Below are 26,113 nucleotides of genomic sequence, written 5' to 3'. Positions count from 1 at the left end.
TTGATGGTATCTTGAATAGAGTGCTTCATGATCATAAGACTCATGCGGTTAGAACACTCCCACTTTTCAAAGTTAGCCCTTTGTTCTATAGTACTATCATTAGTAAGGGCAGGTGGTCATTTAGTCTGGATCACATAGTCTAGATCCATACACCCAAGTAAAGTAGTAATATATTCTTTCCATTTTCTGAAGTTAGTGCCATTAAGCTCTAGAATGTTGTTTATGTTGGTAGATATAACGGAAACATTAACTGTATGCAGAATAAAATAATAAGCTCACAATATACAACAATGTCATTTACTTTAAGCATGTAAGAATTAACTACATGTATACATGTGACATAAAAGCAATAAGATGGACTCTTATAATATACCTAACACAACATTGATATTTAGTCTTTGGACAAAAATAATAGTTTGTAAGTGGTACTATTATAAAAAAGTAGTTAATAAATATTGGTAACAAATCCTACCAACAATATGCCTATCTTTGGATCAACTTATTACATGCATGAACATCACCAAAATATCACATATTTACTACCACAAGTGTCTAAAATCTGGCAAAAAATAACCTTCCTTTGGGTCGATTATTTTATGCATAGATTTAGATACTACTCATAGAATTCCATAATAAATCCACATACTTCAAGATAAATAAATTTTCATGATAGAGGTCACTTTGGTGACATATAATTTCAATTTAATTTATATTGAAATATTGGATTTCAAACATGTAATTTTTTTTGGGTCAACGGTCAAAGTCAACAGGTCAACTCGATAAGTCAAAGATCTGACCCTACCCATTACTTGAACCAACTTAAATGGACTTGGGTCCAACAATCCAAATGATCCAATATAATGACTTAAGCCCAATGTCGAAATGACCTTATTAAAAGACTTAGGCCCAATGCCTAAATGACCTTACTAAAAAACTTAAGCCCAATATGCAAATAATCATATGGATTAAAAGACTTAAGCCCAATGTTCAAGTGACCTTATTAGACTTATCAAAAAGTAACAAGATAATGACGAAAAAAAAAAAGTCATTATCACCCAACCACTTTATGTTTATCCCCAAAATTTTCAAAAAACACTTATATTTTATCTCGAAAAATATGCAAACAATTCGAGAGAAAATATCTTCTAATAAAAATATTGATATTTATTAAAAAAAAAATTATAAAAATTATTTTCAACAGAAAATCTTAGGAATCTGGATTAAAGAAAATTTTCCTTACAACCAAACATACAACAAATGGTGAATGAATGAATGGAAATCAGATTAAAAAAATAAAATAAAATTCATCCACCATGAAACAACTTTTATTAAAACCTAATAGATTTAACAAGAGTGACTATGATACCATTTGTTGGAAATCACAAATCATACATAATAATTATAGAATCTAATCAACTGAATAATATATATGCCAGAATCTCATGTTAAATCTATAGGATAATAATATCGAAAGACATACCTGAATCCATTGAAATTATGTACTTAGGTTTTGTCTTCTTGAAACGAGTATTACAGCCTTGAAATCACTCACTAATGGGATGTGAATAATTAGCAATTTTTTCTATCTCCTCTCATTTAAACTCAAGATCATAACTCTATTTATACCACTTATTATTTTATTTTATTTATTGGTCCATCATTAATAAATAAAATAAAATTGGTCTTTACACATTGCAAAGTTCGTACAGTCCATATATATAGAGATACTTTGAAGGTCCATCATTAACTTAATTGATCACATTTAATTAAACCTAAAAAATGAGATAACTTAATGTACAATGTGTTAATATGTAGGCCCATAATTACAAAAATATCCAACATCTATTGCATGCAAATCAAGTCCATGGAGATGAGGATTCAATAAAACGTAACCTAGTTTGGAAAAAATAGGGTTTGCTTGGGAAAGTTTTTGAAAATTATTCTAAAAAAATAGCTTTTGAAAACAGTTTTGAATAATATTTATTTACATTTACTAGGGCAAAAACTTATTTAAGAATCTAGAATAGTTTCAACTTGTTTTCTATGTTTTTAAAAAATAACTTTTATATATAATATTTTATTTTAATTACTCTTCATATTTATCTCATTATTTTTTAAAACAATTTTTTTTTTTTTTTTTTTGTAAAATCAACTATAGTGTGTAGACCCTCCATTTTGTCCCTTTAGCACATGTTTCTAAGTTCACTTTCAGTGCTTCACATTAGTTTCTTGGTGGCCCATTGCTACTCATACTTACCTTTTTTTTTTAACCACCTTGGAGACTTTGGTTGAGGGATTTATCTAACCCCATTATGACTCTTAGCAGCTCTAATTTAGACTTAGGCTTTTCCTTCCTTTTTAGGATAGCTTTTAGGATAGCACACTCAGGCATGTTTAGGTCAATTAGACAATGTCCTGATCACTTTAGGTCACTTAGGTCCACTTAGGCACACTTGACCCATTAAGTACCACCTTAGGCCCATCTAGGTTCACTTAGGCTCATTTAGGTTACTTAGACCCATTTGGACACCCCTAGGCCCCTTAAGACTCATTAGGCCCATCTAGGTCACTTAGGCCCACTTAGGCACACTTGACTCATTAGACATTTTTAACGTGACTTGTATGACTTGCATGGTTGCATGGCTTGTGTGACTCAGTTTTTTATTTATCTATTATTTTTATTTTTATCAATCACTTGTTTAGTTTTATTTGTTATCTTCCTTTCTATAGCATTTTTCTTATTTTTTTAATCAACTTATTTATTTATTATTGTTTTATCATTTTCTAATTTATTTATTCATTCAATTATTTAATTTAATAAATTTCATGCTTTTGCAAGGAAACTTACCATTGGATTTTAAGGAATGTGGGACTCCCTTGGAAGACATTTTAGGAGTTTGAAATTTGGAGGATTTGTTTTGGTGGTGAAGAGATGGAGATGGCATGGTGGTTTAAGGAAAGTGGGACTCTCCTTGGAAGGGATCCTGGGGGGAAGAGGAAAGATTATGATGCAATAATGGTAAGTGGCGAGCACACATGTGATCTCTTGAAAAAGACGCTGCTATTTTAGTGTCGGGAGAGAATTAGAATAAAAATGGGGAGATATTATCCCTGCGGATGCTCGTCTTCTTGAAAGGGATCCTCTAAAAATTGACCAATCTGCACTTACTTTATCTATTCCTTCTCCAAGCTCAGGTTATGGAAGAAGGAGAAGAAGGAACCGAGAAGAAGGTATCAGCAATAACTGGTTTTATTACGGGACAGCTCATGATGTTCATATCGATCTATTATGCGCCTCTGCATCTAGCATTGGGTAGACCTCATACAATAACTGTCCTAGCTCTACCGTATCTTTTGTTTCATTTCTTTTGGAACAATCACATTATTATGGATCTACTACCAGAAATTCAATGCGTAATCTCAGCATTCAATGTGTATTCCTGAATAATCTCATTTTTCAATTATTAAACCATTTCATTTTACCAAGTTCAATGTTAGCCAGATTAGTCAACATTTATATGTTTCGATGCAACAACAAGATGTTATTTGTAACAAGTAGTTTTGTTGGTTGGTTAATTGGTCACATTTTATTCATGAAATGGGTTGGATTGGTATTAGTCTGGATACGGCAAAATCCTTCTATTAGATCTAATGTACTTATTCGATCTAATAAGTACCTTGTGTCAGAATTGAGAAATTCTATGGCTCGAATCTTTAGTATTCTCTTATTTATTATTTGTGTCTACTATTTAAGCATAATACTGTCACCCATTCTTACTAAGAAAATGAAATAAACGGAAGAAATGAAAGAAAGAGGGGAAAGTGATTCATGCCTAATTGGTGTCTCAGCTGATTCGTGTCCAGCTGGTGCTCCTTGATTGAAGAAGTAATCAACAAAATTTATAACCTATTACACCATATACTAGGGTAGCAAAGACAAAGCTACTATAGCATAGTGGCTCTAGGATCGTTCACTGGGATGGGTTTTCACTTCACAAATGATATTATTTCAAAGATGAATTGGTGTCTTTTCATTTCAAGGTTAGCTTTAAAAGAAAACATAAAGATGTTTGAAAAAGGATTGGTTTTAAGCTAACTAAAAATAGTAACTGATTTTAATTACAAAGAAAAGTGTTTCTTGGAGTTTAGATCACTAGGCTCAGATTCATCATACAAAAAGGAGAGTTCCGGTCACTTGTTTCTTTTCCTCGCATTAGAGAATTAACATATAGTTCCTTCTCTAACTGGTGTTGTACAGATGCTTCCCATTAATGGGTTCAAACACTAAATCCCTCTCACTGATGCATCTTAGAATGGCTCATACCTCTCACCTAGCACCTGCCATTCAAGGTGATCTTTAACCTTGGATTACCTGTCAAAAGCTCGCAAGAGATAACTAATGGATGTCTCCTTGGAGTCCAAAAGCTTACCAAGTGTTGGCTATTCTAGAAAGTCCTACCTTCAAGTCACCTCCCAGAGGCTCGCAAGGGGTAAACTAGTGAATCTCCATGGACGGAGATCACTTGCCTTACCAAGTGTTGGCCCAGGTGATTTAAAGGCGTTTTAAGTTAACTAAAAAGATAAAAACCATTAACGGGTCACACTTTCTCTTCATTAAAAACTAAAACAACAAAACTTCCAATTTATGCATGTGGAAACTTACCCGGTTTTCCTCACTCCAAGAGACAAAGAGCCTAGCCTCTCATCCTCTAAGGAAAAATCCTCAGAGTTTGATTGGCTAAAAAGAAAACTAACGAGAAAACAAGAATATATAGAAGAAACAGAGCAAGTGCTCTGTTCGTTGATTCTATATATGATATATTATATGATGGATTATATATTTTACAATGGATGCAAGGGAGTTTATATAGGAAGGTAATTTACCCTTCCTTAGATACTTTCTAGCTAAGGAATTACATGAGTGGCTGAATACAAGGAGAAAATGGAAATTTAGACACAAAAATATCAGAAGAAAAGATCTAAAAGAGTCGGTGCACAACTATCGGGAAGCTTCAGGTCCATTTCGCAGGTGAAAACGAGGTCTGCGAGATTTTGCAGATGTACAAAAAGGGCTGCGAAATTACTTCGCAGCAAAAGGCTGATTCCGTAGTGCTGCGAAGTTGGCTTTCATCTTGCGGAGTTTGGCTTCCATCGCGTCGTGAAACTTCAGGAGGAATTCCTCAGCACTGTGCAAAAAGGCTGCGAAATCATTCCGCAACAAATGGCTGATTTCGCAGCACTTTGCAAAATTCTTCCTTCAGCTTGGAGTGATCGGCTTCCAATGGCTGTAACTTCCTCATTTCAGCTCCGAATCGCGCACCGTTTGAAGAATTGGATTCTTGACTTCCTAAGCTTTGAAATGGTATATAGAATGTAGAAAATGGACTTCGAGAAGTACTCCAAAAGTGGCTGACATGACTGTCATCAAGAATGCTTCATGACTGATTTCTCTTTGCTTCCCCTCCTTGCATTCCGGATTTGCTTATGGCAAAGAACTTCAAAGCTTTGGTTCTTCATGTTTCTGAGCTCTTCATTGCTTTGCCATGGATTCCAAATAACTCTCCTTAATCTCGGGTTGCTTTGGTGATCAAAAAGCTATCAAAAACACCAAAACTTAACACAATTTGATTAGAAACGATTGCAAGGGTCCTTAACATGCCAATTGAGTTAAAAGGCAATAACTACTACTCAAAAGTGTTTAAAAGAGTTAATTACAAGCTAAAAAATAGCACTTTTTGAGTAGTAATCAGAAAGTAAGGAAGAAGCAGATGTAGAAATAGAAAGAACTTCCGAAACGAAGGGAACTAAACAGGAACAAGAGAGATCCACCGAAGAAGATCCTTCTCCTTCCCTTTTTTCGGAAGAAAAGGAGGATCCGGACAAAATCGATGAAACGGAAGAGATCCGAGTAAATGGAAAGGAAAAAACAAAGGATGAATTCCACTTTAAAGAGACATGCTACAAAAATAGCCCAGTTTATGAAACTTCTTATCTGGATGGGAATCAAGAAAATTCGAAGTTAGAAATACTTAAAGAAGATGAAGATAATAAAAACAAAAAATGGTTTGAAAAACCCCTTGTGACTCTTTGGGGATTTGGATGTCTTTCAATATTTTTTATTTTATTGATTCAAAAAAAAGTAGGAAATTAATAATAAGATTGATACAGAAGATAAATACAAAAAAAGATAAGAGGAGATGCGTCCACCCCCTACATATTTGATACTTTCTCCTACAAAAAAACTCGTAACACCAACCCCATTCGTAATTCCATCAATTACTCGTCCATCAAAAAAATGAGTTAGTTCCGCTAATCCTCTTATACCCTTAGTTAAGGATGTTTCATAAAAAGCATCTATGTAACCACGATTATATGACCAATTATATACCTTATTTATTATTTTATCCCAAAAAATTCTCTTAGGAACTTTTTTGGCAACTGAATTAATTAAATCCAAATTTTGTAAAGATGAATAAACAGGATTATATAAAAGAGACGCTAAAAATATTCCAAAATAAGATATACTGACTGAAAAAATTGCATTTATAACAAATTCATACCAATCCCCATAGTTATTCAAATTTTTATGTAAAAGGTTTGTAGCCGGATTTAACCATTTCGATAATATATCAAAATCCATTCTTTCTTGATTGAAAGGAATTCCTATGGCTCCAACGAACAAAGTAAATAGGGTTAATGCAAACAGAAGGAATAACATAGTATTTTCCGATTCCTGAAGATACAAAAAAGTGTTCTTATTTTCAAACTGATTAATAGTAATAAAGGGTCGTGTCATCTTTCTTACATTACCATCAAGTCGATATACCTTCTTCGAAAAAAAAGAAGCCTTTTCATTTTCATTATTATTCGTTGTTAATAAAGTTAATAATCGATTTTTTATAATTTTTTTTTTTACCTTCTTTACCCCGTAGAGATATTGAATAGAACAAGCTACTTTTTTTTCCACTATAATTTTTACAATGAACATTAAAATATCCTTCAAAAGTAAGTAAATAGATCTAAAACATATAAAATGCGGTTAATCATGCTGTTAAACAAGCTATTATTGCAAAAATAGGTGAATACAACCAACAATCATTAAGAATTTCATATTTGGACCAAAAACAAGCAAGAGGCGGAATACCACAAAAAGAGAGTGTACCTAATAAAAAGGTATTTTTTGTAATTGGCACATGTTTTGTTAAACCACCCAGAATAATCATTTTGACTTTTATCCGAAGAATATCCAACAATAGCTTCCATTGAATGAATAATCGATCCGGATCCTAAAAACAATAATGCTTTCAAATAAGCATGAGTAATCAAATGAAATAAAGCAGCTCAATAAGACCCCATGCCTAGGGCTAACATCATATAACCCAATTGAGACATTGTGGAATAGGCTAAACTTTTCTTAATATCTTTTTGAGGAAGAGCTAAAGTAGCTCCTAATAATATTGTTATTATACCTATCAAAGATATTAGATTCATTATGTAAGGTATGACTATGAAAAGAGGAAAAAGGTGAGCTACAAGAAAAATTCCCGCTGCTACCATAGTAGCAGCATGTATAAGAGTCGAAAAAGGAGTAGGCCCTTCCATTGCATTGGGTAACCATATATGAAGGGGAAATTGAGCCAATTTAGCAACCGCATCGACAAATAAGAATAAAACACACAAAGAAACAAATAAAAAATTTGTCCCATTATTATAAATCAAGTTATTAAATATTTTGAACAAATCCCGAAATTTGAAACTACCTGTAATCCAATAAAGACCTAAAATTCCTAATAATAAACCAAAATCCCCTACACGATTAGTTACAAACGTTTTTTGACAAGCATTTGCTAAAATAGGCTGTGTGAACCAAAAACCTATTTGTCACACCCCGGTTTTTGTTATTCTTCAAACTAAACAATTGATACTCAAATACAGTAAAAGTGCTCTAAAAAATTTAAATGTTGAGTTCCTGCTTGATTTTGTGCAAAAAGAGGATATGCAAAACCTGTTATAAGGAGTACATCCTATATGAAACTTTGTAACTTGTAGTTAACAAAATATGGTTTGTTTCTTAAAAGAAACTTGTACTACATTAATTTACATATACCAAAACCACATTGTTCACTACGGGTAGCCCATACTACAAGTCTACCTGACAAATATATATATATATATTACATCATTCCTACAAAAAGATTCAGTCTTTGATACAAAAGGCAAGGCCTCAAAAGACTTTCAATGCGAGCAAACAACATCCAATCATAGTAAAGCATTGCTCAAGCATTATTTCGTGCATTGGTCTTCTAACCTATATCTAAAGGTGGAAGGAATTGGGTGAGTTCACAACTCAGTAGGAAAGTTTATAACCATCCTAAGCATACCCTTCAAAACCTTGAATTAAACGTTTGATAGCATGCATGATAAACATTTTATAACCATTAAAAAAATGTGTAATCATGTCAAACATGTATGCATGTGTTTGCTGGTTTCATCATTGCTTTTCCCCATCCATCATTTCACAATTGATAAACTACTGACCCCCAACAATCTATACATCAGATATTAATGCTCCACAAGATACACGATCAATATAATAATGACTATTCTGGGACATCACCCAAGGGCAAGTCATACCCCGTGTCTTTTGGGACTCATACCCAAGGGCAGGACCAACCCCGTGTCTTAAGGGACTAAAACCCAGGGGTAGGACCAACCCCATACACCCACATCGAAATGTCTTCCTCGAGGGCTTTAGGGGCTTTCACCCAAGGACACACGGTAACACATAAACAATATATCAAATGATAATGCATGTAGCATCACATAAAAACTTTCCACCAATCAATTCTCTGAATATCATCTGTGATAATTCCATATCCTTCTTGCAATGCAACCACACCATGAACCATTTCAACAACACAGAACCATGAATTTTCATAGCAATATACGTTCCAATATCATGGTAACATTTAAATGCAATAAACCGAGATGCAATGACACATTAAAACATTTTATGAAATCATAGAAATAACGTGAAATTCCAACAAATGATTCAAGGAAAGAAATAAGATACACCATAGAATAGCATAAAATTCCCTACCTTACACCAGTTTCCTTTTTGTGTTTCTTCTACGTAGGCGATCTTTGCCTATTACAAGGAACTGAATTGAAACAACATAATTTAGGTTTCCTAACCATGAAAATTTATACAGTTTACTGTTGCTAATTTTTAATTCTCATATTCTCTAATCTGTATACCTTTAGGTTTTCAAATCAAATGTGAATTGAATTAAACAATATTTACAATGCATATTAATTTCCCTAATTAATTACCAAACACTAACTGTTTTGATTTTCTTAAAGCCTAACCCATTAACAAATCCCAAGTGTCCAAATAACCTAATTAATCACATGTTTACTAATCTATTTTTCAATCAAACCAAATTAAACAAAGATTTATGCTTATCTTACCATTAATAAAATACTTAAGTTAAAATACTTTAATCCTTAATTAATTGTGATTTTTGACTAAAACATGTTTATAGCTAATTAAACTAAACTTTTACACAAATTTTACCGTTAATTCTTTTCAGCATACCATTAAGAACCAAAATAAATGAAAATTACCAAATTAAACAACTTGCTTACCTCAAATCTACACTTTCTCTCTCTAACCCAAGTTGTTGTAGGTGAAATGGTGGAAAACGAGCTGCAGCCCCCTTATAAAGGGGTCTCCATGCAGCTAAGCATGAGGTGGCAACCCACATGGCTGCCACCAATCCACCCAAGTGAGAGGTGGCATTCCACTAACTCCAATTTCCATATTTTGCACTTTAGTCCTTCAAGTTATCAAAAATAAAACCCATAATTGCCCATTAGTCCTTTAGGTTTTCATAACCCTAATCAGCCCCTATGAACCTAATAAGCATGCTTAAGTTATTAACTAATCCCACTTAACCTTAATCAAAGTTTAATTCATAATTAAACAAGATTAGCACTAAACTAGTTTTAACATCTAATTAAGCATGCTTAAAGTTAAGTACTAAGATAATCATTATTGCCTATTTAATTCATTAGTACTAGGTGTTACACTATTAATAAATATGAACACATTCCAACTAATTCCCAAAAAAATATAAATTTGTATCAAATTAGAATTAGTAACTAATCCCAACATGGAAGCATTGAAAAAACTTATATAAGCAAAAAATCTCAAATATCTTTGATCATGAGACATATAATTGTCACTATAAATAAGAACCATAATTCCAACCGTAGTGATTAATATTGACATAATAGAAGTAAGTGGATCAATCAAGTAGCCGAACTCTAAAGAAAAATCATTATTGATGGTCCAAGACCATACATATTGATATATAGAACTGCTATTTATTTGATGAATAGACAGATTGACCGAAAAAGTCATAACTATACTTAACAATAAAACACTAGTAAAAGACCACATACGCCGAAGATTTTTTGTTGCTGTTGGAAAAAGGAGAAGTCCCACTCCTAGTAACATAGGAATTGGAAGTGGAAGGAAAGGTATGATCCATGCATATTGATATGTATGTTCCATAAAAAAATAAAACCCTTTTATTCTTAATTACTTGTTTCCGATTCACCGGTTATTATCTCTTTTGAGATTGAAAGGAGTCAATAAAAAAAAAAATCAAGATATACAAGAACTTAAATAGAATTTTCTAATTATTTTGAATTGTTATCAAATACTTCAAATATTCAAATCAAGAAGTTACAATTGGAAAAATGATATGACCAAATTAGTACTTACTATTGAAAGGTAAATACTTAGTTATTAAATAAGATATTTATGAAGAGATATAAAATGAAAATTCTATATTACGAAAATTTATATCTATAGAGCAAGGATAAAGAATTACACCAAAAATAAAATAGGACTCGATTATGATATGAATCATAGGATCTACTGCGGTCAAGTAACTTCACCCAAGAAACTAAGATAAGAACTAGTTATTTTAGTTAGTTTATTCGGAATCAGTAACTAATTCATTGTGTAACTGATTGATTCTCTTCTATTCCAAATACTGCTATTCTAATGAATAGATATTTATGTTTATAGGAAAGGTTATGATATCCAGCCCTTTACTTTATATAACATAGAATTAAATAAAGGAATTACTAAACTGGCTTTTATCAAGTCATGTAACTTTTAACAGATTAGATTAGCTACAACAAATTAGATTAATTACTAGTCTCATTCGAATTTTCTAATTTTAATTAGGTGTACTTTTTCTTCGAACTTGATCAATTAATATAAAAAGGGATTAAAGTTTTTAATTAGGTAAAAGTTGGGTTCAAAAACTTTTCGATGTATTTTATTCCATTTATAAATGCAGCACGACAAAAATAGACAGAAATATAAATGGAAGCCCTTTGGGTTCTTTATTTTATATTTTTTCAACTTCAACCAATTCTATTTCTATGGCACAACGAATACTATAGATTTGAATGAGTATATAGTATATAAAGGTACCAATCAGTACGAATTATTCTTTCTTTCGGATATTGTATGAAATAGAAATATACAATTTTTTTTAACAAATTCATATATTGTTTTTCTTTTTTTGTTCTTAGTAAGATTTTATGCAATTTAAAATTTTTCATCTCTATTTATTTATTATTATTATTTTTTTTTATAAAGAGAGTATCATCTAGAAAATAAATATATCGATAATGAATTGTAACGATTTGTTTTGTACAATATAGTAGATGTCTTTGACATCCAACTATAACAATGAGTAGCCTCTTAGTTTTTGAATGACAGTTCCAAAAAAACGTACTTCTATGTCAAAAAAGCGTATTCATAAAAACATTTGGAAAAGAAAGGGATGGTGGGCCGCGTTAAAGGCTTTTGCGTTAGCGAAATCTCTTTCTACCAGGAATTCAAAAAGTTTTTTTGTGTGCCAACAAAATAATCAAACGTTAGAATAATCTGAATCGTCCTGACTCGAAAAAGTCTAATTTCGAATATAAAATGAATGATTTCCATTCCTTAATTGTTTTGAACGGATCAATATGAACTGTAATTCGCTTCGCTCGTATGATATGTCGAATAAGAATTCTAAAAATGGTATTTGTTTTTTGTTTGAAAAAAAAAAAAGAAATAAAGACAAGATACAAGGTTTAACATTTCTTTTTAGTATGTTTTATCATTTTCGAGATGGGGATTCTTATTTTCCCCATCGACTCATTTGTCACAATAATATTTTTCTTTTATTTAGAAGAGAAAATATAAGATCTTTAATCAAAATAAATCAATGGGTCGTTGTCGTTGAAACTCATTTATTAAGTTTCAAATTTGTTTGGTAACTTTCGGAATCATTATTTCTCTGAATCAATATATACTCCCGCCTTCAATCTAATCGATAAAAGACCTTTTTTCCTATTTAGGCAGATATTATGTACAAAGAATATATCAATTTTTAGTGATCCAAAATAGATACTATGTTTGCACTGTAAGATCGACTAAGATATATCTTTATAACTCTATATTCCTTTCCTTTAGAAAGAATTTTTTTAAGTACGGTAAAATGCCGATAGAAATAAAACTTTTTTGTTATATGATATATCCAGCCCAATATCTAATTGATTTGATAAATCCTAACACAAACAAATTATCTACCCAACGAAAATCCTAACGATTAATACAATTTGTATACAAAGCTATACAAATATTTACATAAATTCTTTTGGATGTTGTTCTAAAATTGTGATACATAAAAATCCTATGTTTTTGTTCAAAATCCATTTTTTTTTTAGATTCATGAAATCAGATAAATGAGAAATGAATCAGTAAAAAATTTAAATGAGAAAGGGACTTTTCTTTTGAGTTATATGCATGAATTGAGGGCAGAACTATCTAGTTAAAACAGTTATATTCCAGGAAACAGAAACTGTGCGAAAACCCATTGTTAAGTTTAAAAAAAAACTGAGACAACCTAAAATGAACGGTCAAATCCCTATTTAAATTAAACAAATTTTTATTCATCAATTTGAATGTTTCCTAAAAAATATTGGATTGAATTGATTAGTTCAATCTCGACGATTGAATAATAATAGGTTATTATGATTTCGAGCAAGCCGCTATGGTGAAATTGGTAGACACGCTGCTCTTAGGAAGCAGTGCTAGAGCATCTCGGTTCGAGTCCGAGTGGCGGCATGGCATCTTCTAAAAGAGATACAATAATCCCTATAATGAATAATGAATTCAATTCCCGATTTCCATTCCGGGACCTTCTTTTTTTTATTTTGTAAAGACGAAGAAACAAATTCTATTTATGATATTTTCGACTTTAGAGCATATATTAACTCATATCTCCTTTTCGGTCGTTTCAATTGTAATTACAATTCATTTGATAACCTTATTAGTCGATGAAATCGTAGGACTTTCTGATTCGTCAGAAAAGGGCATGATAGCTACTTTTTTCTGTATAACAGGATTATTAGTCACTCGTTGGATTTATTTGGGACATTTCCCATTAAGTGATTTGTATGAATCATTAATTTTCCTTTCATGGAGTTTCTCCATTATTCATATAGTTCCATATTTTAAAAAACATAAAAATCATTTAAGCGCACTAACCGCGCCAAGTGCTATTTTTACCCAAGGATTTGCTACTTCAGGTCTTTTAACTGAAATGCATCAATCCGAAATATTAGTACCCGCTCTCCAATCCCAGTGGTTAATGATGCATGTAAGTATGATGGTATTGGGTTATGCAGCTCTTTTATGTGGATCATTATTATCAGTAGCTCTTTTAGTCATTACATTTCGACAAGACATAAGGATTCTTTGTAAAAACAATCATTTTTTAAATAAGTCATTTTCCTTTGATGAGATCCAATATATGAATAAAGGAAACAATGTTTTACAAAACACTTCTTTTCTTTCTGTTAGGAATTATTACAGGGCCCAATTTATTCAACAATTGGATCATTGGAGTTATCGTGTTATTAGTTTAGGGTTTCTTTTTTTAACCATAGGTATTCTTTCGGGAGCAGTGTGGGCTAATGAGGCATGGGGATCATATTGGAATTGGGACCCAAAAGAAACTTGGGCATTTATTACTTGGACCATATTCGCGATTTATTTACATACTCGAACAAATAAAAATTTGCAAGTCGCAAATTCTGCAATTGTGGCTTCTATGGGCTTTCTTATAATTTGGATATGCTATTTTGGGGTCAATCTGTTAGGAATAGGGCTACATAGTTATGGTTCATTTACATTTTCATCTAACCTTTGAATTGAGGAAAGGACTGATGAATACAGACACAGGGTAGTGTATATATATATAAACTTTGTGTAAGCCGGGGAAAACCAGAACCATTTGAATCACTGCACTACTTGATTCAAATGGTTCTCACAAACGCCAAACGTATTCAATTCATTTTTTTTTTTTACTTAACTCAAGAGGAGAAAAAAAAAGAAGTCTTTTTTTCATTTTCATTGTACAGCGAACAATTTTTAAAACCATAGGGTTAATTTTTTATTTTTTGTTTTATTCATGAAAACTATCTATAAAAAAAATTAGATAGAATAGCTTCAACCTTGTCAACTGATAATGAGAGAACGAAATCCGGGTAAATACCAATACCTATTACGGGTAGAAAGATAGAGATCAAAACAAATAACTCTCGCGGTCCAGAATCAAAAAAATAAGAGTTTGGGGCATTAAATAGCTTGTATCCATAGAACATCTGGCGTGACATAGATAATGAATAAATAGGAGTTAATATCATTCCAATTGCCATTACAAAAGTAATTAGTATTTTTGGCATTAAAAGAAATTTTTGGCTGGTAATTATTCCAAAAAAGACTATCAATTCTGCAACAAAACCGCTCATGCCCGGTAATGCAAGGGAAGCCATCGATAAGATACTGAACATTGTGAATATTTTTGGCATTGGGATAGCTATTCCGCCCATCTCGTCGAGATAAATAAGACGTATTCTATCATAACTGGTTCCTGCCAAGAAAAAAAGCGCAGCACCAAGAAATCCATGAGAGATTATTTGTAAAATGGCTCCGTTGAGTCCCGTATCGGTTATAGAACCAATTCCTATAATTATGAAACCCATATGAGATACAGAGGAATAGGCTATTCTTTTTTTTAAATTACGTTGACCAGAAGATGTTGAAGCTGCATAGATTATTTGCATTGTACCTACTACTACCAACCAGGGAGAAAATATAGAATGAGCGTGGGGTAATAATTCCATATTGATCCGAACCAAACCATACGCTCCCATTTTTAATAAGATTCCAGCTAGAAGCATACAAGTACTATAATGTGCTTCTCCATGGGTGTCTGGTAACCATGTATGTAGTGGGATAATCGGTGATTTGACAGCAAAAGCAATAAAAAATCCAATATAGAATATTATTTCCAATGCCACAGGATACGATTGATTAGCTGATGTTTCAAAATTTAATGTTGGTTCGTTGGAACCATATAAGCCGATACCCAGAACCCCCAGTAAGAGAAAAATGGAACCTCCTGCAGTGTACAAAATAAACTTTGTAGCTGAGTACAGACGTTTCTTTCCCCCCCACATAGATAGAAGTAGATAAACCGGAATTAATTCTAACTCCCACATGATGAAAAAAAGTAAAAGGTCCCGAGAAGAAAATGATCCTATTTGACCGCTGTACATTGCTAACATCAGGAAATGGAATAATCGGGAATCTCGAGTAACTGGCCAAGCCGCTAAAGTAGCTAAAGTGGTGATAAATCCCGTCAGTAAAATGGGTCCTATAGACAGTCCATCTATTCCTAATCTCCAGTCAAAATCAAAAAAATTGATCCATTTATAATCCTCCACCAGTTGGATTAATGGATCATCTAATTGGAAATGATAACAGAATACATAGGTTGTTAGAAGTAGTTCTAACATACATATAAATATAGTATACCATCTAATTACCTTATTTCCTCTATGAGGGAGAAAAAAAATTAAGGAACCTGCGGATATCGGCAAAACTACAATTAGTGTTAACCAAGGAAAATAATTCGTAGTAAAGACAAGATATACTTGAACCAGAAAAACCGGTTCTCGAAAAAAAAAAAAATATATATTATTTTCGAGAACGGGTTTTTGTCGGTAAAATAAAAATAAAAATGTATTCAAGTAGAGTTTTCTGGAACGTATCAATAAGCTAGACCCATGCTGCGAGTTGTTTCATGCCATAAATAAACCCGAACACTCAAGAAATCTGTTGGACAGGCAGATTCACATCTCTTACAACCGACGCAGTCTTCTGTCCTTGGAGCAGAAGCAATTTGCTTAGCTTTACATCCGTCCCAAGGTATCATTTCTAATACATCTGTGGGGCAGGCACGGACACATTGAGTACACCCTATACATGTATCATAAATCTTTACTGAATGTGACATTGGATCTATAAATTTTTAAACGTCATAAATTTTCGATCTAGTAAATTTTTAAATGAATCATATATCTAAACACTAGATGAATCAATGACTTACCAGAATTTTTCTAATCAATTTACTTCTGGATCGACTCATGAGAGAGGGCCAAGATACTTTGATTGATTTCTTACGTTTTCGCAAACATAATCATACGTTACGTATTATACATGCTAATTTGAATTGATGAATATTCTAATTTCTATATTAATACTACTTATTCAACAAATTCGATTGATTAATACGAGTTGATTTTCTATTACGATAAATTGACGAAACAATAGCTGGTCCAATAGCAGCTTCAGCGGCTGCAATAGCTATAACAAAAATTGAGAAAATGTCTCCTTTTAATTGTCGATTATCAAAAAAATCAGAAAATGTTACGAAATTTATATTAACTGCATTCAGTATAAGTTCAAGACACATAAGAGCTCTAACCATATTTCGACTCGTGATCAATCCATAGATACCGATAGAAAATAAATAGGCACTCAAAACAAGTACATGTTCGAGCATCATTGATCAACTCCTTATCAATCTCGATTCATTTCATTTAAATATGAACAACAATTCAACCGGTTGGATTGACTAGAATATAACAAATATAACAAGTACGGAACAAAAAAATATATTAGTAATAGATCGAACTAAAAGCATTTCTATTTTATACATGAAGAATCTTCAAATATAATTGAAGGGAAATGAATGTGATAAGATAGAAAAAGTTTTGATTTGGATTGCTTAAAGATTTATTACTGACGGGCCACAGCAATTGCACCTATCAAAGCAACTAAAAGAATTATCGAAATTAGTTCAAATGGAAGAAAAAAATCTGTTGATAAATGAATTCCAATTTGTTGACTATTACTTATCAAATCTTGCTCTATAATTTGGTTTGATCTTGTAGTCCAAATAATCCCGTACCATGACGTATCTAGAATAGTAGTAATTAGTGAAGCAAAAATACTTGTACAAACTACCGAAGTAACCCCATCTCCAACGGTCCAAAGATTAAAATCTTTGTAATATTCTGAACCATTCATGAACATCACAGCAAATATGATTAAAACATTTATAGCTCCCACGTAAATAAGGAGCTGTGCAGCAGCTACAAAATGGGAGTTTGATGGAATATAGAATAAGGATATACAAACAAAAACCAATCCCAATGAAAAGGCAGAATAGATCGGATTGGTAAGTAATACCACTCCTAGACCTCCTAATATAAGACCTGATCCCAGAAAGACTAAAAGAAAATCATGTATTGGTCCAGGTAAATCCATTAAAAATAAAAGATAAAAAATCGAAATGTTTCATGACCTTATTGACCTGACCAGGAAAAAGTTACCCTACCCTATTTTTTTATGAAACCGCCTAATTGAATTAAATACTAATAGATGTGGATTGATGTAGATACAGTTATTGGACCAATTTCATTCTTTATCCGAAAGAGTAGTTCAAAACCTATATATTTCGAAATAATTCCGGATATATAAATAGATTTTCAATCCAAATTAAGCCATGATTCTCACCAACAAATAAATAGTTGGGATTTGTAGTTATTGACCAAGCAAAAAGAAAGAAACCTCATTACTTTATTATTACTTTAGATCAAAACTGAGTCTTAATAATTGATAATTGTTCTTGAATCAATGCGTTTATTCACTTGTTATTTGAGGTGAATTCAAAATTGTTCGAATTGTGTAATCGTCAATTACTGACATTGGTAAACGACCCAAAGCAATTTGATTATAATTCAATTCGTGACGATCATAAGTGGAAAGTTCATATTCTTCAGTCATTGATAAACAATTTGTTGGACAATACTCAACGCAATTACCACAAAATATACAGATTCCGAAATCAATACTGTAATTAAGCAATTGTTTCTTTCGAATATCAGTTTCCAATTTCCAATCAACAACAGGTAGATCTATAGGACATACACGAACACATACTTCACAAGCAATGCATTTATCAAATTCAAAGTGGATTCGACCGCGGAAACGCTCCGATGTGATCAATTTTTCATAAGGATATTGAATAGTTACAGGTAAACGATTTGCGTGGGACAAGGTAATCATGAAACTTTGACCAATATACCTTGCAGCTCGTACTGTTTGTTGACCATAATTCATGAACCCAGTTACCATAGGGAACATATCGTGAATATCTAATGAGTAATTTATTGTTTGTTTCTTTCTCTTGTTTGAGACAAGTTGTGAATATCGTATTCTTTTACAGTGAAAGGAGTTGGGAAGAAGTTGTTAATAATAGATTACCTAGAGAAATAGGTAAAAGAAATTTCCATCCAAGATTTAATAGTTGGTCCATTCTCAGCCTAGGTAAAGTCCATCTTGTTGTGATAGGAATGAACAAGAACAAATAAGTTTTGGCTAATGTAATAAAGATACCAATTGTCGTTCCAAAGACTTCACCCGCTTTATTTATTTCAAAAAACTCAGGAACAAATATGTACGGAATAGAGAGATCCCAACCTCCCAAGTAAAGAACTGTTACAAATAATGAAGAAACTAGTAGATTTAGATAAGAAGCAACGTAAAATAAACCAAATTTGATACCCGAATATTCGGTTTGATAACCTGCTACTAATTCTTCTTCTGCTTCTGGTAAATCAAAAGGCAATCTTTCGCATTCGGCTAGGGACGAAATTAGAAAAACGATAAACCCTATAGGTTGACGCCACAAATTCCACCCCCAAAAACCATATTTTGACTGCGCCTCAACTATATCAACTGTACTTGAACTGTTAGATAATCATAGTCGGTGATAACATCACTGCTCCCATCGCTATTACAGAACCGTACATGAGATTTTCACTTCATACGGCTCCTCGAGGGCCACAAATTAATCTAGGGACCGGGTCGGTATTATTTATTTATCTTGATATATTTGTAGGATAGATAGAGTCAAAATCTACCGGAAGGTCCCGGAATTAGGCCAATGGAATTCTGTCTGCTATAATCTATAATAATAATAAATAAAAAAGGTACTTCTGAATTGCTCTCATCCTTTAATATTTTCTTTGTTGAGTAATAACTTAATCCTTCAATAAAATACTCCTTGCAGAAATATCAATAGATATTTCAACCCCGCCTTTTCCATTACGAAAAAGAATTAGACATTATATTAGTTCATGAATCCTGACAAGAATTCTATCTCTATGAATATGGATATAAGAAAGAAAGAATAAGAAAAGATTTTTTCTATTGTAATTACATTCTTTCTTTTTTTTTTTTCGTTCCTAGTCTTCTTTCTAAAAAAAAGTGAAGGGGGCTTTAAAAGAAAGTAAAGGATTATTTCGTTCCTGATAGCTATTTCTTTAATTAGTGGATAGGAGCATACTCTGGATCGGAATCATGGGGAGTACTGCCTGATCATTTCTACTAATTTAAAGCCCCAATTAGTATTCCTTTTATGCAAAAATGTCCCTTGGATAACTTACATAATCTCCATTACTAATCCTTTATGTACCTTGGTGTTCCTAGCCATCCACTTATTTTTGCTCAATCCCCCCGTTATGGTACTACATATATGTTAATACATAGAAAAGATAGTGAAAACAAAACTCCATACAGTTGGTCTTTTGAACCCGCTTCAAGTCGTGATTGATGCCTAATCAATCAATCTTGGGATAAACAGACAGTCTCTACTGCTTGCTTATGTTTATTTCCGCTTAACTCTTGTACATAGGAAATGAGACTCAATCCTTTTACTGCGAATTTATAAGCTGTTTTATTTCACTCATATAACTATCTGATTTAGTTTATCAACCCGAATGATGAATAAAAAATGACGATATTTATTCAATTCATTCAACTTCTTTCCTATAAAAAAAGAAAGAAAAGAAAGGGAATAGAGAAAGGTTTATGTCTCAACGAATCGCACGTAGAGATATTGATAACACGCATAGAGTTAATGGTATTTCATAACTAATTGATTGAGCAGCAGCTCGTAGACCACCTAAAAAGGAATATTTATTATTTGATCCATATCCTGACATAAGAAGTCCAATGGGAGCAATACTTGAAATGGCGATCCATAAAAAAACACCGATATTGAGATCGGATAGAACAAGGTTAGAGCCAAAAGGAATTATTAAATAACTTAGTAGAATTGATATGACTGCTATGGATGGTCCGATACTGAATAAACGAGTATCTCCTCTAGATGGAAGAAGATTCTCTTTGAAAAGTAGTTTTGTGCCATCTGCTAGAGCTTGAAGAATTCCCAAAGGACCGGCATATTCAGGTCCAATACGTTGTTGTATCCCTGCGGATATTTCTCTTTCTAACCACACAATTGCTAGTACACCTATTGTGATTCCCAATACAGGAGTAAAAATAGGTACAAGCATCCATATGATCCCATAAACCTCTTTTAAGTATTCCAATCGGGAAAAAGAATTGATATCTTGTACTTCTGGTGTATCAATTATCATTTCAACGATCAACTTCTCCCATAATTATATCTATGCTACCTAGTATCGTCATAATGTCAGCCAATTTCATTCTTTTAACTAACTGAGGAAGAATTTGCAAATTGATAAAACCCGGCGGTCGAATTTTCCATCTCCAAGGAAAAACATTCTGATCCCCTATCAGAAAAATTCCCAACTCTCCCTTTGGGGCTTCGACTCTCACATAAAGTTCTTGTTTCGACAATTCAAAAGTGGGAGAAGGCTTTTTACTAATAAATCGATATTCAAAATCATTCAATTCGGGATCCCTCGCTCTATCAAAGCATCGGATTTCTAAATTCTCATACGGCCCTCCCGGAATTCCTTCCAGAGCCTGTTGAATAATTTTTATAGATGCCACCATTTCACCAATTCGTACTAAATAACGAGATAATGAATCTCCTTCTTTTTGCCATTGGACTTCCCAATCAAATTCGTCATAACACTCATAATGATCAACTTTACGAAGATCCCATTGTATTCCGGAAGCTCGTAGCATTGGTCCTGACAAACCCCAATTTATTGCTTCTTCTACACCAATAATGCCTACTCCCTCAACTCGTTCTAAAAAAATAGGATTACGCGTAATAAGTTTTTGATATTCAGCAACCCCTGTTAAAAAATAATCGCAGAAATCCAAACATTTATCTATCCATCCATGCGGTAGATCAGCAGCTACTCCTCCTATACGAAAATAATTATGCATCATTCTCATACCGGTGGCAGCTTCGAATAGATCATAGACTAACTCTCTTTCTCTGAAAATATAGAAGAAAGGAGTCTGTGCACCAATATCTGCCATAAAAGGGCCAAGCCATAATAAATGAGAAGCTATACGACTCAACTCCAACATAATCACTCTAATATAGCTGGCTCTTTTAGGTACTTGAATATTTCCCAACTGCTCTGGTGCATTTACGGTTATTGCTTCTGTGAACATAGTAGCTAAATAATCCCAACGTGTTACATAAGGCAAATATTGTATAATTGTTCGGTTTTCTGCAATTTTTTCCATCCCTCTGTGCAAATAACCTAGTATTGGTTCACAGTCAATAACATCTTCACCATCTAAAGTAACGATGAGTCGAAGAACACCGTGCATTGATGGGTGATGAGGACCCATATTGACTATCATGAGGTCTTCTCTTGTAGCTGGTACATTCATAGGTTTTCCCCTGATTCATTCTTCCATGAATTGCTGAAAACGAAAAGAAGTTCATCAAAATTCAAGATCTACTAAATCAAATAATTCAAAAGGACTCTTCAAATTAACGAATTTTTGTCTCCCGAATACCCAACTGACCAATTAATTCTTTATAACGTACTCTATTTTTCTTTGCCAAATAAGACAGCAACCGTTGACGTTTTCCCAGAATTTTCCGTAGACCTCTCTGAGATAAATAGTCTTTTCTGTGCAATTCCAAATGTGAAGTAAGTCTTCGGATCTTATTGGTGAAACTGAATACTTGAAATTCAACAGATCCCCTATTTGCTTCTTTTTGAGAAATAACTGAGATGAATAAGTTTTTTACCATAAAACGAAATCTTCTCTTCCCTCCCTTTTTTTCTTTTTTAAAAATTTGAATTTTACCCATCAGTAATATAATAATATTATAATTATAATAATAATATTATTATGCCGGTCATTTTAATCTAGTATACGCAATAATCTTTATTTCGTTATGGATACCTCGTTTATGAAATAAAATTAATCAATATCAATAAAAAATCTAATTGATATGTATTAGTATCATGCATCAGAATGTAATGTAAGACATCGCATGTGTGCATTTGTTTACTTTCATATACTAGATCTAGTAAGGATATATAAAAAATGTGACATCAACGAATTTTCAATCGTGGATACATATGTATCCTTATCATACTAAAACAACTACCATTATTGGTATCAAACCAATAGCGATTCATACAAGCTAAATCTTCTAATCGATAATTGGGCCAGAGAAAGAACTTTAATTTTTTTAATTTAATTAATTGATTTTTATCTCTATCAAGATGTTTGTTTTCATCCAAAAATTTATTACAGCTGTTCCCATTGCAAAATACTGGATTTCTAGCCACACCACTCCTATTCCTCAAATTGAAACAAATTAGAATTCTAAATTTTCTACGACGTCTAGGCGATAAAATATTTTCAGGAACAAGCAAATCATAATGATTTTTGTCTTTATTTCCAATCATCTTTTGACATCTTGCACTGAATTTATCACAATTCTTATTATCAACATATCTTTCTTCTTGGTATCTTTGATTAGTTTGGTACTTACTCTTATGAACCAATGAAATACCTATAGTTTGATACATAATAAATTGTCCATCATTTTTTACAGACAGACGAATTGGTTCGATAATAAATATACCTCTTTTCATTTTCATCAATTCTGTAAGAGTTAAATCTTTATGAACCGGTATTAGATCCAGACTCATTTCTCCCCTTTGAATAGCAGATATACAAATTTCTCTTGGATTTATCAGTCTAAGCAGGAGACAATATACCTTGATATTATTGATCATTTTTTGATTTAAAGAATCATCCCATCTCAATTGAAAAAGCAAATATCTTTTTAGGAATAAATCGAGTTCTGCTTCCGTGTGATTCTTGAATTGCTTTTTCTTTGTACGTTTTTGCATGTCTGAGTCTGATCCTGCATAATCTTCTTCAATATCTTTTTCGTGGTTTGAGAGGACTGATTCAAGATTTCCTTGGTTTTGTACATCTGATCCAAGATCTACTTGTCCTGCGGATTCTTTTTCTTCTTGATTTCGATTCTCTAATTTTAAAAGTTTTTTTTCATTGGATGATATAAAAAGATTCCCTTTTTGCTTTCTATTGCTATTTCTATTTTTACTATAATTTTTATTTCCATTAAAATTTAAAAGAAGTAATTTGATTGGTATAACCCAGGGTTTCATTTTATATGTATTATAAAGTAGCACAAATTCTGGGAAGAACCAAGGTTCCAGATTCGATATGGAACGATTTAGTATTTCTTCATTCATCCCCATCCAATCAAAAAGGTCTTTTTGATTGGATGGTTTGATTTCTTGATCTTGTGTGAGATAAAAAAGACCTTTCTTATCAATTATTTGATAATTATTCGACCCGGTCTTGGTATTTTTATTACTGTTGATACTGGTATTGATCCAGACCTCAATATCGACCTTCTTTCTAAAGCAAAAATGGAGAATTTTCCAATCAAAATATTTTCTATCCGGGTTTTTCTTTATATACTCTATATACATAATATCATCTTCGCCTAGGTAATTATTGATAGGGATACCTTCCAGCATATCAAAAAATTTGCGTTTATGTGTGGAGTCCATTCCGGTTACAAAAGGCCCTAGAGATGGGATTTATTCTGGTTCTACTTGCAAACGGGGAGAAATTGAAGTAGTGGTCATTGCTACAGGAGTCCATACCTTCTTTAGGAAGGCGGCTCACCTTGTTGATACCACTAACCAAGTGGGGCACTTCCAAAAGGTCTTGACTGCAATTGGGAATTTTTTGTCTTTCCTCTATTGCTGTGGGGGTGATCATTGAAATCATCGTCATGTATCCCATTCAGGACCAGGATTATTGTCTTGGAATTGACAATCTTCTTGTGCTTCTCATTGGAGGAATTCCTATTGCCGTGCCTACAGTTTTGTCGGTGACCATGGCCATTGGCTCTCATCGTTTATCTCAGCAGGGAGCTATCACAAAGAGAATGACGGCAATAGAAGAGATGGCGGGCATGGACGTGCTTTGCAGTGACAAGACTGGAACTCTAACATTGAACAAACTGACTGTTGACAAGAATCTTATTGAGGTTTTTGCTAAAGGAGTAGACCCGGATACTGTAGTTCTGATGGCTGCTCTGGCCTCCCGAACAGAAAACCAAGATGCTACTGATACTGCTATAGTTGGAATGCTGGCTGATCCAAAAGAGGCACGAGCAGGTATTCAAGAAGTGCACTTCCCTCCTTTCAATCCCACCGATAGGCGAACAACATTGACTTATATCGACAGTGAAGGCAAAATGCGTAGGGTCAGCAAAGGTGCACCGGAGCAGATACTAAATCTTGCACGCAATAAGTCAGAAATAGAGCGTAGAGTTCATGCTGTGATTGATAAGTTTGCAGAGCGAGGTTTACGATCACTTGCTGTTGCATACCAGGAAGTTCCAGACGGTAGGAAAGAGAGTGCTGGAGGCCCATGGCAGTTCACTGGTCTCATGCCCCTCCTTGACCCGCCCAGGCATGAAAGTGCAGAGACTGTAAGGAGGGCTTTGAACCTTGGAGTAAAGATTAAAATGATTACAGGATTTTCTCCATGGATTCACATAGGCACCAAAAAAGTTTCCATTGAGAGATCACGATCAAGGGTGTGTTTTTTTTTTTTTTTTTTTTTTTTTTTTTTTTTTTTTCTGGAAGGAGAGCACGCCAGTTCGAGGATCACGGTTTTCTGCAACAGTTTGCCACCATATTCTGATTTCGGAGGGCGCACCAAACGAGAAAAAAACACCAGTTCTGCTGGAGATTCTAGGCAGTGCTTGATTTTTCTTTGAGAACGTGAGATCACCTGCATCACAAAAATCACAAGGAATTCACCAGCAAGGCACCATTTGGAGACCTGCGTCTCCACTATCATCACCCTCTGGCATCTCATTTGGGAGACTCCATTAGCAAGACACCAGATTCAGCGTTGCACCTGCCTCACTGACGCTTTGCAGCAACTCGGGATCATATTATCTCTACCTGTGCATCATCTCCACGATTTTCTGAAACGCTTTTGCAAATAGAAACACCAGATTGGTTTCCTAAAATCGCACCATCCATGATCCTTTAGCAGCCGCACCATGGGATTTTAAGAAACAAGAGCCACGCACTGAAAGGGATCCCATAGGCTACACCTTACATAGAGAAAGTCCTGCTATACTGAGGAAAAGCTGTGTTGCCCATTCTGCATCCAAGTTCCCAAGGAGCGACAGAGAGCCAAGAATCCCAAGGAGGCCCTTCAACTCAGATTTTGGAGAAAAAGAGTACAACACCCCCACCAAGTTTACGGAACCCAAGATTTGCAGATTCATTCAGTATGGCCGGGAATGCACAAGATTCTTCAGACTCAAAGATGATGACTTTACAACAACAGTCTCAGCCT

The 26,113-nt window shown here is 33.3% G+C and overlaps 3 protein-coding genes and 1 pseudogene across 4 annotated transcripts; 1 reads left to right on the top strand and 3 right to left on the bottom strand.

The window, feature by feature from the left end:
* Positions 1-2,932: 2,932 nt before the first annotated feature.
* LOC117933953 lies at positions 2,933-25,509 on the top strand (annotated as a pseudogene).
* On the bottom strand, positions 14,505-16,224 carry LOC117933554 (NAD(P)H-quinone oxidoreductase chain 4, chloroplastic; the record flags this gene model as incomplete). Its single annotated transcript, XM_034854972.1, has 1 exon — positions 14,505-16,224. A coding segment is annotated over one exon (1,668 nt), but the record flags the coding sequence as incomplete, so codon positions are not given.
* On the bottom strand, positions 17,078-20,959 carry LOC117933704 (NAD(P)H-quinone oxidoreductase subunit 1, chloroplastic). Of its 2 annotated transcripts, XM_034855196.1 has the most exons (2): positions 20,382-20,959; positions 17,078-19,249 (listed from the first exon to the last, which is right to left on the bottom strand). In XM_034855196.1, exons 1-2 carry the CDS (start codon positions 20,932-20,934, stop codon positions 18,711-18,713), a joined length of 1,092 nt encoding a protein of 363 aa, XP_034711087.1. In that variant the 5' UTR covers positions 20,935-20,959; the 3' UTR covers positions 17,078-18,710. The 2 variants fall into 2 exon arrangements, with proteins under 2 accessions (XP_034711087.1, XP_034711088.1); XM_034855197.1 differs by lacking the exon at positions 17,078-19,249 and having other exon boundaries at positions 19,739-20,959.
* On the bottom strand, positions 20,923-22,542 carry LOC117933702 (NAD(P)H-quinone oxidoreductase subunit H, chloroplastic). Its single transcript, XM_034855195.1, has one exon. The coding sequence runs from the start codon at positions 22,115-22,117 to the stop codon at positions 20,936-20,938; it is 1,182 nt and encodes a 393-aa protein (XP_034711086.1). The 5' UTR covers positions 22,118-22,542; the 3' UTR covers positions 20,923-20,935.
* Positions 25,510-26,113: the final 604 nt, after the last annotated feature.

This window comes from Vitis riparia, chromosome 16 (genome assembly GCF_004353265.1).
Source record: "Vitis riparia cultivar Riparia Gloire de Montpellier isolate 1030 chromosome 16, EGFV_Vit.rip_1.0, whole genome shotgun sequence".
NCBI lineage: Eukaryota > Viridiplantae > Streptophyta > Magnoliopsida > Vitales > Vitaceae > Vitis > Vitis riparia.
The sequence above is the reverse complement of the archived record's forward strand: the minus strand, read 5'-3'. Positions and strand labels throughout refer to the sequence as shown.

Bases quoted from the DNA above. Each gene is read 5' to 3' on its own strand.
- LOC117933704 (XM_034855196.1), bottom strand. From the start codon at position 20,934: ATGATAATTGATACACCAGAAGTACAAGATATCAATTCTTTTTCCCGA. The intron at 19,250-20,381 runs GTGCGATTCGTT...ACCGACTATGAT, and splicing joins CGTGTTATCAATATCTCTAC to TATCTAACAGTTCAAGTACA.
- LOC117933702 (XM_034855195.1), bottom strand. From the start codon at position 22,117: ATGAATGTACCAGCTACAAGAGAAGACCTCATGATAGTCAATATGGGT.